We start from the raw sequence: 14,141 nt of genomic DNA, 5'->3' as shown, positions 1-14,141 counted from the left end.
ATTATGTGTAAAATGCAGTCAATTTAATTTTGTACTAGAAGAAATAGGTTTGTATATATCATTCAGTCTCAAATTGAACAACCTATGTCCAGTAAAAAGATTTTATTTTAAAATGATAAATATTTTCCATTTTCTATAAGTATTTATTATTATTTTTTAAAAATTATACATTGTATTTGTAATAAGAATAAATACATATAAAGATAAGAACATTTTATAATAAAATATTTCTTCTAATCATAAACTATAGTAATTATTTAATCTTGTATTTCATTTAGTATAAAAATAAATAACTTTTTAAAGTTTATTATATTTTTTGAATAAAGTTTACTATATAATAGTGTATCTAATGTATACAAAAAAGACTAAATACATAGAAAAAAGACTATATACATTATTCAATAAATTTTTTCTAATTGAATCACTTATATCCCGTTATAATCATCTTATTTTAAATTGACCAATATTTTTAATTTTTAATAAATATTAATATTATTTATATACCTTATAATCTATTACCTTATACATCTTGAGATAAGAATGAACACATATATCTAATGATAGGAACATTTTATTAAAATTGTAATTTTTTCTATTTTATTAATTTTTTTATGTGTATAATTCAGTGAATATAATTTTGGGATTAAAGAAATAGATTATTCAGTAAATACCATAAAAATTGTATTTTAATACTTTTTCTTATTGTATTTGAGGTAAAAATGAATACATAACTAATGATAAGAATATTATATTAAAATTGTAATTTTTTCTTAATTTAATTTTTTTTATGTGTATAATTCAGTGAATTTAATTTTGAAATTAAAGAAATAGGTTATTCGGTAAATAAATACCATAAAAAATATTAAAAGACTAAATACATAAAAAAAAAGAAGACTAAATACATTATTCAATAACAATTTTCTAAAAATGGTTTGACGAAAGGATTAATTTAAAACTTTTTTTCTACAATTGTTACATGTTTTTTACGATTTTGCCATTCAGCTTTCTTCTTCCTCTCTTTTCATTTAACGTTGATTGTGGTCTCTCATTTTTCATTCTTCCTTCTCTTCCCCCCCTCTCTCTCTCTTCTTTCTCTCTCTTCATTTTCACGTTGACATGTCTTCCGCCGGCGGCAACCACAACCATCCCCCCGGCGGAAACTCCGACGAACTCCGCCAATACTTTTGCCACCAGTGCGAACGCACAGCCTTCATTTCCTCCTCCACCACCGATCTAATCTGTCCCAATTGCAACAGCACTTTCCTTGAGGAACTCGAAGCTCCAATTCCGAACCCTAACCCTAATCCCAACCCTATCCCTCCGTTCTTCTCCCACACCACCGACTTTCCCGCCGCTGGCTTCTCCTTTCCCCTCGTTTTCTCTGGAGGTGCCGCTCCTCAGCCATTCAATGATCTCTCGGCCTTGTTGTCGTCGTCGTCGTCTCCGTCTCAGCCTGCACCTTTCGGCGAGGCGTTTAACCCGGTCGCCTTTATTCAAAACTACCTGCAAAACATGAGGGCGGGAGGAGGCAATGTTCAGTTCTTCATCAACGACGGCGATGATCCGGCTCGTCAGTTCCGGTTTCCTGGTAACGCGAATCCGGGGGATTATTTCTTTGGACCGGGGCTTGAGGATCTGATCCAGCAATTGGCTGAGAACGATCCGAGTCGGCGCGGGACTCCTCCTGCGTCAAAATCTGCTGTGGAAAAACTCCCTGTTATCGAAGTTACCGGGGAGTTGCTGGAGTCCGATTCCTCGCAGTGCGCGGTGTGCAAGGACACATTTGAACTTGGTGAAAAGGCGAAGCAGATGCCATGTAAGCACATTTATCATGCTGATTGTATCTTGCCGTGGCTGGAAATGCATAATTCCTGCCCTGTTTGTCGTCATGAGTTGCCAACAGATGACCCTGATTATGAGCAGAGGGCTCGCGGCGGTGGAGGTGGTTCTGGTGCTGCTAGTGGAGATGATTCTGTGAGGAGGTTTAGGGTGTCTTTGCCGTTTATGCCATTTAGGGTACCTTCTTCTGCTGCGGGGACTAGTAATGCTGGGAATGTTGACAACAATGACAACAGCAATAGCAATAGTGAGCATTCCAATACTGAGACCAGACAAGAAGATCTCGACTGAGAATCAGTCCTCTTTCATTTGTAAGTCTGGAGCTTCTTGTTTTCTTTTGGGTGTTATGGTTCTATTTTATTGTGATTGTTTTGACTTATTACTAGTGATACTGTGTTTATGCTTTTCATATGTTTGTCTCATTTCAATTGCATCTGGTAAAATGGTGAAGTAGTTTTAAAGTGCTTGTTCATGCTGATTTTAGCTCTGGATTACTCTTGTGTTGAGCCGTTTTTGGACTTTTTGTTGGGTTATCTAGGATGAATATGATTATTATGGTGGTATTTTTTATGATTTAAACTTAGAAATTTGTTAATGGTTAGGATTAGGTTGTCGTGGCAGGTTAAATATATGGCATTTCTTTTGTGATTGTTTTGACTTCGTTTGATTTTCATATATTTGACTCATTTCAATTGGCTCTGGTAAAATGGTGAAGTAGTTTTAGAGTGGTTGTTCATGCTGAGTTTAGCTTTGGATTACTCTTGTGATAAACCATTTTCGGAGATCCTGTTTGATTATCTGGAGTGAATATGATTTTTATGGTGGCACTTTTTATGATTTAAACTTGGAAATTTGTTGAATGTTAGGGTTAGGTCGTCGTGGTTAAATATCTTTGGCACTTCTTTTGAGTATGCAGCTAAAGAATATTTGGGAACTAATTGTAAAGGGAAACAAATTTTATCTTTGATTGGGTGTGCCTTAATTGATGAAAGAACAGAGTTTCAAAACTTCCGATTTCAGTTATGTAGTATAGATTGTGATGCTGCTAGTTAGGGTTACCTTCATTTAAGTATTGACAAATGACGGCGCATAGCATAGCAGTGTTGTTAATTAACTGGTATGCTATTACATCAAGATTTGGAGCAACCTGCAACGTAACCTGATACACTATTACGAGTTTGCTACCATAGCAATGGCGGTGGCTTTTTGCATGCCGGTGATAGTGATAGATTGGTAAACCTGATACACGGTGTAGTACAAAATGTTGTCAAATAGGGGCGCTATAGCATTGTAAATAGCAAAGTTTGAACAAATTGTTATTTTCAATGATCTGCAATTGACAACATTAACTCATTTGTTTTTGTGATGCTTGTTTGGTGCATAAGTTGGGGCATATGGTATGATGATGTTTGTTATGATTTGATGGATGGGTTTGCCTTATTGATCTATATTGTAACCTATGAAAGAAAACATGTACCGTATGCAAACAAAGAAGGTTCTGTTGTAGCAATGCGTTTATACTATCTTCAGCTGAAAAAGAAGGATCTTTAATATTTGACTTAGAAAGAAAAAACTATTTATGCCTAACTCCTTTTTCATCTGAAGATAGTTGTATAAACACATTGCTACAACAGAACCTTCTTTATCTCAAATTGCATTAATTAAAGCTTTGCATTCATATTATACAGTAGTAGAATAGACATTTTTGTGATTCAATTTGAACTATTTGTTGCTTGGAAGGTTTACCAATCTGCTAAAGTGAAATAAAGTACTTTACTCTTATTACTATTTTATAAGATTATAAGATTATTTACCTTCTTGGTAGTACTGCATTATATAGTATTTTAAGAGTAATAGAGTCTGTTTTTCAACTATAAGTTCTCCATTCAAGGCTTATTTTAAAAGCTTGTAAAAGAGGTTATAGGCCAAAAACTAGTAAATCTGAATGGCTGTTTGATTTTATGAAATGCTTTTTGTCTCTGTTTTGGTTGGATAGTTGTCTTTATTATTATTTCATTTAATATCATTCACGTATTCTCCTCACCTAATAGCTTAAGATTATGAGATATTTGGTTCATGACCCTGTCTAAACAATAGATAGTATGAACAATTGCGTACTGAACTGGTCATTACTAGTGTTCTTGTTTTTAACCTTGGGAGATTGGGTAGAGGGGGATGATAGAACTCTAATTTCTAAAGTAAAGCAGTTCTTTGAATCATAGAGACAAAATGTTGAGGATATTAGAGTAGTTAAAGTTGTTAAGGAGTTAGTTAGGGATGTTATTAGTTTACGGGTAGTTAGGAGTTAGGACTATCATTTATAAATAGGGAGTTTTTGGGAGTTAGGAAGGGTGTCATTGATCATTGTAAACAATTGTGAATAGAGTAGTGACTCTATTGTGAACTGTGAAGGGAAAACCGTTGAAGGAGAGGTTTCTCTCCTAATCCTCTCTATTTTCTGAATAAAATTGTTTTTCCTTTGGAATCCAGTTCTTGGGTTCCTAACACCTGCTATTTTCTTATCTGTGTCTGTGTGACATGTACCTCCTCAAACCTTAAACCATGCATTATGGGTGGTACACTATCAATTATTACAATTGTTTTAGATATTTTGGCTGTGAATGTCTATATATCTAAGAGAAAGTGTTATCACATTGTCTGTGAAGTGAGTCTCTTAAATTGAGTTACAGTGTTATTGATCTTAATAGTGTGTCTAAGGGTTGAGTTTAATTTTAAAATCTTAGCCCAAACAGATCTTTTCTGAAACCTGTTTTTTTTTGTGTGTGGCAGGTATCAGGTATCAGGGGTGTTTCAAGTCTGCAGCATTCTGTTGAGTAGAAGGTGATGTCAAATACCAAGCACTGGTTTGACAGTTACAAATTTTATATTTTACTATAATGAACTCATGTGATTGTACATCACTGTTTTGATACTTAGAGTTCTTTGTAGATTAATGGTTTTTATGTACATTATCTGTTCTATATTTTGTGAGCTATGTTGTCTGTGACATTGTTTTCATTGTTCACCTCTTCCTGGATTTGGTTTCAAAAGGAAGAAAAGGTTATAGCCGTTTCACCTAGAAAATGAATAGTTGAAATAAATTGTTTTTTACATGAATAATGAATAAGGATAACATTATATTAGTCTATTTGCTTACTTCGGTCATGTAGTGTGCATCGTGATTACCTTTTTTTGGGTTTAAGTAGGGATATAACTTGTGTTATAAGCCTCAATAAATTGCATTGGTCCTCTGTCTTATCACCCAAAGCTGTGAAATTAGAATAGAAAAATCTTTTAAGCTGGTACTAAATTATCACTCTCCTCTATTTGGTCCTTGACTTTTAGATTTATAATTAGGAGCGCTTAATCTTTTTAATCTGTCAATTTAATCACTGAACTATCACTTTTGCTAATATTCTTCAAACAACCTAGGTATTAAGCTGATGGATTAGTAATAGTTTAGAAACTATTTATTATATTCTTATAGTTTAGGGACTAAATAGGAGAAGGAATTCATAGTTTGTCACAACTCATTTTATCTCAAAGCCTTCTAAAAGAAAAGTAACATTTAGTCTCATCATTTTTGGGAGACATTGATATTTGATACAAAATGTTTCATCCATTGAAGTACTAGTCTCAAATTCAACTCATAGTTGATTTTTTTTTTATTTTTTATAATATTATTAAAAAAACGAGACCTAACTTTTTATGTGACAGTGTATGTTTGCTGCCTCCTATTACAATGTATTGAATTTTTCTAACAGTATCCTTTCAAGTTTTTTCTGACGAACATACATGTTTGTCGCCCCTATAAAATGTATTGTATCCTTCCAAGTTTTTTTTTCTCATGTATTATCAATTTCATCAAGTTTTCACTCTTTTATATTAAAATCTCATTATGTTTTCTTAATAAAAAAATACCAAGAGAACACTATTGGTTATTAAGATGGGTTTTCGGTCTAAAAAAACCAAATTGTAACACATTTGAAATGAATGAGGTTTCACTAAATATTTACAATGCAGGGCCTTATAATCCAAATTTGTTGAAAAAGTACGAGATCATTAATAAAGACAGTGATATGGTTATATACCAACCCTAATTCTTTGTCACTGTGGATCATATTAAGCTACATAATTTTGTAGTTGTAGTCATTATAGTATGTTATGTTATGTATATTTAGTTATACGGATGAAATTCATTAATAACAACTTCACTTGTTCCTAGAGAAATGAAACATTTGCTTAAAAACAAAACATCGATAAAAGAAAGAAAAAAAAATCTTGATCATAGGTATCTCTAATGAAGTGAAGCATATTGAAAGATTTATTCATTTTTAATCCATAAAAGGAAGTCTGTTGTAGAACTTTTATTCGTTAACTTATTGGAGAATATTTTGTTTATTTTATTGATTATAAACGTTTAAACGACTTGAGGTATTTGTGCTTAAATTTTTTACATTTTCCAATAAATCTTATATGTATTTATAATAATTTTTTTTTCAAAATGACAACACAATGATGGCAAAATTGAAAACCTCATTTTAATGGAGATTGAGAAGTTATTTCAACCCCTGTTTTTTTTTTACTTCTTCAATTTAATAGTCGATTTTTAGACAAAATCAAGGACAAAATTAGTATAAATAGGGCGTGAAAATTAAAACAGATGAATAATTAATGGTATAAATTTTTTACCCAGGCTGCATGAAATTTCGCCACTAGCCATGTCCTAAGAATTTTGTGATACTACTACAATCTAATAAGATATTCATTTATGATGAGCACAATTATGACATTTAAAATACTAGTACAATATATTAAGATATTCATTTATGATGAGCGCAATTATAATATTTAAAAGCTAGAACATAAATTCCAGTAGTTGTTTGGTTCTCTTATAGGTAATATATATTCATTATCGATTTTCTAATGCATGTTTGAATGTCATATCTATTTTTTAAAATTAAAATCGCATATGTTGTATGGATTTGTTTCTTTTAAATGAATACATTTCTATATTTAAAGGAATATTAAAAACACTTAATCATATTAAAGAAAGCAAAAAAACAATTCCTTTTTTGTTCCTGTGAATAGGAGCATTGGATGACTAGTACGGAGATAATAACCACTGTAAAAAGTTTTTGATGCAATGGAGATTTATGATGCTATGGAGACGGTTCTCCGCTGAATCAAGAGATTATCCGTAAAAAAAGTTAGATTCTGACGCGCAAATTAGTATGAGGTTGAGATAAATCTTGACAAATGTATAATTAATCATACTTGAGCATGATTTAGAGTCACATATATGATAGACCGTTTTAACTATCTTCGAGTTGTTTGACGTGGAGCGCGGGTAACACTCATGTGCGGTGAAAGGTGGGGGTGGGGGAGGTCTATGACTACACCATAGCGTTAAGCATTTAAAAAATTTGAGTCGGGCTTGTGGTAAAGATGAATTGATTTGAGAACATCGTTAGTGAACAAGATTTGAGAATGGACCAAGATGAATTGATTTGGCAAAGATGTCTACTACTCGGTCGGGTGAATCAATGGAGATTAGATGGATGTTTCTAGCTTGGACCTTGTCGCGTATAATGTGGCAGTCTATTTCAATGTGTTATATGCGTTCGTGAATGACCAAATTTATAGCAATGTAAATTGCACTTTGTTATCACAAAAGAGAGTATCTGTTTTTATGTATGGCATGGGAAAGTCTTGTAGCATGTATAGAAGCCAATGAGCTTCACAAGATGAGTTGGCTAGTGCTATGTATTAGGATGATGAGCACGGTAACACACATTGTTTCTTGCATTTCAACAAATTAGAAAGGAAACAAGATAAAACAAAAACTAGTTATTGAACGTCTTGTTTTAGAGCATGATCCCTAGTTTGAATCTGTAAAACCAACGAGGTTGTGGTCTAAATTATACTTGAATAATAGTCCTAATACAAGAGCATTCTTAATGTATTATATAATCCATTTATATATATATATATATATATATATATATATATATATATATATATATATATATATATATATATATATATATATATATATATATATATATATATATATATATATATATATATATTTCCGCGGATTTAGAGAGGTATTGATTGAGCATGCATACCGAAAAAACTAATGGCAATATGAGAATGAGTTAAATAAAGTAATTTATCAGTTAAACTTTGGAATTGTGTTAGATTAGTAAGTTGTTCGGCATGGTTTGACTCAGGGCCGGCCCAACGTGTTTGGAGCCCTAAGGCGAAATTTGATTTAAATTATATTAAAAATAATATTTAATTAAATTTAAACTATTATTATTATTTATTAATATTATTGTATAAATAATTATAAAATTTGTTTTAAAGGCCACAATAAGATTTGAACTCGTGTGCCAAAATATAATTGTTAAAATCATTCACCACTAAGCCATTGTGTTATTTTTTTTTTAAACCGCTTATTTATTATATAAAAGTTGAGGCCTAATTTTTCTGCATTTGAGGCCTATTAAAAGACCCGAAAATTTGAGGCCTAAGGCGATAGCCTCGCTTGCCTAGGGCTTGGGCAGTTATCGGACTAGGAGCAGCTATATCATCCGCAGCAGATCTTATAGAGGAAGAAGTGATGCTTTTGGACGTTTTTCACGAAGGCTATAAGCATCGATCTTGCCTTGGTGTTGACCCGAGGGAGAAGCCCTTTACTTCTTCTTTTGCGACAGGAGCGCTGTCTTAACTTAATTTATTCAAAAACCCTTCTTGCTAGACTTTCCATATTGCTAATCTCGAGCAAAGAAAAGAGTTTTCTTCAATCAGAGAGTTGGAGCCCTCGTTTGACTGCAAGCAGGCCAACATCTTGCAAAATATCAAGGTTATACTTTTTTATAATAAATGGATATAGCAACTTCAAATACAAGAAAGTATTTGAGATTGCCTAAATTTTTTATATGAAAGTTGTATCTAGTAAAAAAATTATGTTAAAAATATTAGTGAGGTTGTTACCCGCAAGTATCAAATCACCAACATATACCAATATTGCAGTAAAATAGTAGTTAGTTTTCTTTACGAATAGAGAGTAGTCACATTTTACCTGAATGAAGCCTAACTCAAGGAGGGTGGAGGTTAAATTTTGATTCCATTGTCTACTAGTTTGTTTGAGACTATATATGAACCTATTAAGCTTGCAAACATAGTTTTTGTTAAAGACTCTTAGTCCATAAGGAATTTTCATGTGGACTTCTTCATCTAAGTCCGATGTAAGAAAGCTAAATTTATGTCAAGTTGGTGTAAAAATCACTTTTGATACAATGCTATAGAAAAAATGAGTCTAGTGGTTGTCATTTTAATGATATGGCTAAATGTTTCATAATAATTTATGTCTTCGATTTGGTTGAAACCTTTGACAACAAGATGTGCCTTGTATCTTTCTATCGTGCCATTGACTAAGAGTTTTAACTTGAAAATTCATTCATCCTATGGCCTTTTTCTTAGGGAGAAGGGAGTTAAGTTTCAAGTGTTTGTAACTGAGGGAGCTAAATTCATTATGGACATCTTGTTTCCGGTTGGGCTAAGGATGCCAAAAGAATATGATGCGGTTCAATGGTTGAAAATAATTTACTTGTATATATAAAGGAGGAATAAGAGATGTACCTTGGATCATGGCATAATGGTAATCTTGAAGGCATATTGGAGGATTAGAAAATTTATTAGATTTTCTAGTGGAAGGTATAGGGTTCTTATGGGTGTTATGAGTTGAGGGTATGTTGGAGTTATGTTTTTTTGATACAAATAGCTAGGGGTGGACAAACTTTAATCACCCGAGGGAATCCGACCGGTCCGAATCCGATTTTACGTTTCAGTTTGGTTCACGTCGGGTTAACAATTAAAACGGGTGGCTGTTTCGGTCTATTCTGGTTTCCTTCGGTTCGGATCGGATCAAAATGTTGGGCCCATCGGTGGCCGAACCCGACCGAGCCCAGTAAATACTTTACTACTCCCTCCGTTTTTTATTATAAGTCGTTTTAGACTTTTCACACAGATTAAGAAAAATAATAATTGTTGTATGAAAATGAGAAATTATGAAGGTTTTTACAAAATTATCCTTCATTAATGACATGTGGAAGATAAATTTATATAATTGAAAGAAGAGAGAATAATAAATACTTAAGAATATAATAGGAAAAATAACATTAATTATTCATTGGAATTGTAAAGCGACTTATATTTAAATACAATTTTTTTTCCAAAACGACTTATAATAAAAAACAGAGGGAGTATTATTTACTCAGTATAAGGGTTTGTGGAGGCAACCCTAATTTCTCAGTATCCTTTTTCTTCATTCTGAATAGCGCCGCCCCCTTATGCTCTCATCTCTTCCACTACCACCACAATATTCACCTTTTCTCTCACCTTTTCTCTGCTTCCATCACCACCAACTTCGTCTCTTCCTCTCAACATCTCTCTCCCACCTTACTCAAAAATTGAATTTGAAACCAAAACCTAATCCATAAATTTCAGAAAATAGATCTAAACTTGTTGTTAGATTTCGTTGGAAAAACACCACTTACATGTCTTCGTTTTTGTTTGTGGTCCTCGATCTGGTTTGAATCCTTCCTTCGCTGCCATATAACTCTTTGTTTTGAGTAAGATTTTTGATTCTTTTCACCTTAATATATTTTATTTCTTATTTTATCTTTGATGCTTGTTATATCTTTACTTTTATCCTTGTCAGGTTACAGATTGGTACTCTTATCTTATCATGATACTTGTTATTTATATTGGTGTTCTTGCCTTCCTTCTGGGTGTTGCGGTAAGTATCACTTTTCTGGTTTATATTTGAGTTATCACTTGTGTTGACTGTTATTATTCTTGAAGTTGGCTTTAATATTTCCAGGTTTAGATCTATTTATACTAACCTTGTATTTTTTTTGAAGCTGGTCATTTTCCAGGTTTAGATCTATTTATTTTCAGGTTTAGATCTATTTTGCATTTGTATTTCCAATCTATTTATATTAACCTTGTATTTTTTTGAAGCTGATTATTTTCCAGGTTTACATCTATTTATTTCCAGGTTTAGATCTATTTATGCAAAACTGTAAGTCCCTATAAATCTTACTTCTAAATTAACTTTCCCTGAAATTGATTGATACGATATGTATTTAGAAGTAAAGTTTCTATACTTGATATGAAGTTCTGTTTTCTTGTAAAAAAAATTATATTTCAAAATCAATATGTTTTGTTTTGTTGGTGTTCTGGTTTTAAATATGTTCTTCAAGCTAAAACCAATTTGCACTATGTCTGCTCCTTAGTTTTTTTAAGTAAACCATGCTTATTAATTTAACTCTTTTACCTCTCTAATTTCATCTGCAGGTTATACAACTATTTTATTAGCTGCTGAATGTGCAGTTTACAGATATGATGTTGTGCAGGAAATGTAAATATATGAAGTGTAGACATATTTCATTTGTTTTGATGTAGGTTTTATTATACAATATCAGTGTAGATAAATGATATTATTACCTTAGGTCTGAAAATGAAAATGGGAAGCATATCAAAATATTCCCAGAGATATGATGAAGATGAATTGTCACAAGCAATTATGGACAAAAACAAATGTTGAGATGTTTACTATGTTTTTTAATTTATAATTTTAATAATTGTATGATTTAGATTTAATTACGTTTTTTAACTATCTAATTATATATAACAAAAAGGTTAAAATAATCTTACTTTTTAATGGGAGAAAAGAGCTAAAAAAGAGCTTGATGTTATTAATTAATAATTGATTGAAAATGATTAAATTCTTCATTTTAAAAATGTTGAAAAAATATCAATTATTTTAGTTGGACAAGTTTAATCTGGCCTAACAATCGACACTTTATAAAAATCTGTAATTTAATAAAAAATTAAATTGATTTGGAATCTGGGCTTGGAATTTGAAATGGTCCAAAAATAACACTAACCGAAAAAAACCGAATTAAAAAACCGAACCATTTGAACCCGAACCCGAACAATCCGAAAGCCCAATCGGTCGGAAATAGGGCCCATGTTTCTCACCCGAGGGTTGGTTTGGTTTTAGGTTTTGGGCCCGAACCCGCACCGAACCGAACCATTGTCCATCCCTACAAATAGCTATTGACTCTGTCCTAGAATAAGTGTCATGTTTAAAAAATTATTTTTCCTAAAATAAATATCACTTTTAGTTTTCAATTAATTAAAAGTGTTAAGTATGACACTTAATTTGGAACAAAAGGAGTAATTTGAAGGTAAATTTGGTTGGAAGATATTAGTATTGTCACGGTATTCTAGAGGTAATTCATTAGTTGGGTAACAATTAGGTTTAAGTGTGATGTTGTTTTAGAGTTTATTGTTGTAAGAAAAATGCAGATGTGTTAAAAAATGTGCCTTTCTAGATATGAAGAGTTGCTTTGTGTGAATATCAAACATGATGTGTCCTTTGACACCACATAATTTCGTGTCTAAGTAAATATATTTTCTAGATCTAAAGTCAAGCTTATTTCTAAATATTCAAACACTTCAGACTAGCATAATTAGGATTGATGTGAAAAATAAAATTAAAAGGTGTTTGATAATTCAATAATTTTGTAGGAAATATAGTGATTATAAAAACAACATGAGAAAGGATATTGGGCCCAAACATGTTTAGGTAGATTGGATTAGAAAAAGAGAGTACATCGAAGAGGTGTTGGTGCTTTCTTTTAACAATACTATTATGTCGATGTGTGTCAATACAAGAGGTTTGATGATGTATCCCATGATTTATATAAACATTTTTAAGAGTGGACTTAGGTTCATTATCATACCTTAATGTTTTGATAGAGGTTTGAAATTGAATTTTAACATAGGATATAAAAGATTTGACAAGATTAGAAGTTTCATATTTAATTTTCAAGAAAAAATCCAACAAAAATGATTGTGATCATCAACAACATGTAGATAATATTTATGTCTTAGCATGAAAGGAGTAGATAAAGGATCTCATATCTCCACGTGGATGAGGTCAAAACATTTTAATTAAGAGGGTGTTTTATCCTTAAAGGGGAACCTTTTCTACTTGGCATAAAAGCATATGTCACAGATCTTAATATCTTAGACATGTTATGCAAAGAAAAAGCTTTACTAATGTGTGAGGTAATATCCCAAGATGAGTAACCAACGCGTTTGTGCCACACACCATAATTATTTATATTAGTGGTTCTAGAACTATGGCAAAACCTAGTTGAATTATCATTGGGATAAAGGAAAGGTGAGAAAATATAAGCCATCTTGAAGTTCAAATGCACCAATCCATTTTAGGGCATGATTCCCCTATATGATTCATTTACTATAGTTAAATATAATGTTACCATTAAGGGAACTATATTAGTCTTAGGAATAGAAGTAAGTTTTTTACACAATTCAGGTATGTAGAGAAAATCATTCAAATAAAAGTCATTAGTAAAAGTAATTATGTCAGAAAAGTTGGTACTAAGAGTGGCTCCATTAGAAAGCCTGATGTGTATAGCTTTCATTTCTATTAGAAGGGTAAATCAGTGTCTAGAATGACATACATAGTTTGTGCTCCCAGTGTCTAATATCCAGTTAGCATCCTTTTTATAATATGTATGTAGCGAACAAAATTAGGAGTACCGGGGGGTGCACTAGTTTACGAAAGTAGGCACACATCTTGATGCCTCTTTCACGACCAGTGGGAAGAGATCTTAAACCATAATCATTATAGGTTTTTGTTGTAAGGTATTAATATTTGGGCAATGAGTTTGTCTTTTTCAATAGGTGTTGTGTGTTGTATATCTTTTTGAATAAGGATAGGAAATACCTAGTTGATGTGTGGGAGGGGATGCATTAGCTTGATTTGGGAGCGGATAGGAGCGTACTACTCGTTCAAGCCCTTGAAAAATCAAATTACATGATAATTCTCTCTATAACTCTTGATTGTTGGAAGAAGAGATCAATAAGACTTGATTATGGATTTGCATGTGAAATAGGCTTGAATTTCTCAAGTTCTTGCTAAAATTTATTGAGTGTGGGGGAAAAACTAGGTAATATTTAGGCCCCCTCTACTTGAGTGAGTATATCTCTTCTTGAATACTAGACATCCAAAAAAATATCGTCTTGGAGCTCTTTCATGCACTGTGTCCATCCAAAGAACACTTTCAACTATCTTCGATTCAATGTAGTTTGTAATCCATGCCATTACCATATTATTGCAGTGATTGTTAGAGCGGTAAAGCGGCAAGCAACAAAAGTTTTGGAAGTATTTATCCGGGAATTTATCGTGTCCA

General features: G+C 32.2%; 1 protein-coding gene and 1 long non-coding RNA gene across 3 annotated transcripts; both read left to right on the top strand.

Annotated features, from left to right (window-relative positions):
- The first annotated feature begins 1,017 nt into the window (after positions 1–1,017).
- LOC131653322 (E3 ubiquitin-protein ligase RING1-like) lies at positions 1,018–5,004 on the top strand. The gene is made up of 2 exons (XM_058923430.1): positions 1,018–2,150; positions 4,630–5,004. The coding sequence occupies exon 1, from the start codon at positions 1,117–1,119 to the stop codon at positions 2,128–2,130; it is 1,014 nt and encodes a 337-aa protein (XP_058779413.1). The 5' UTR covers positions 1,018–1,116; the 3' UTR covers positions 2,131–2,150; positions 4,630–5,004.
- Positions 5,005–10,115: 5,111 nt separating this feature from the next.
- LOC131647700 (uncharacterized) lies at positions 10,116–11,486 on the top strand. 2 transcript variants are annotated; one of them, XR_009297908.1, is made up of 3 exons: positions 10,127–10,481; positions 10,571–10,933; positions 11,209–11,486. It is a non-coding gene; the product is annotated as an uncharacterized LOC131647700 (long non-coding RNA). The 2 variants fall into 2 exon arrangements; XR_009297907.1 differs by having other exon boundaries at positions 10,116–10,481; positions 10,571–11,486.
- The last annotated feature ends 2,655 nt before the right edge of the window (positions 11,487–14,141 follow it).

Source organism: Vicia villosa, linkage group LG2 (assembly GCF_029867415.1).
Source record: "Vicia villosa cultivar HV-30 ecotype Madison, WI linkage group LG2, Vvil1.0, whole genome shotgun sequence".
Classification (NCBI taxonomy): domain Eukaryota; kingdom Viridiplantae; phylum Streptophyta; class Magnoliopsida; order Fabales; family Fabaceae; genus Vicia; species Vicia villosa.
The sequence above is the reverse complement of the archived record's forward strand: the minus strand, read 5'-3'. Positions and strand labels throughout refer to the sequence as shown.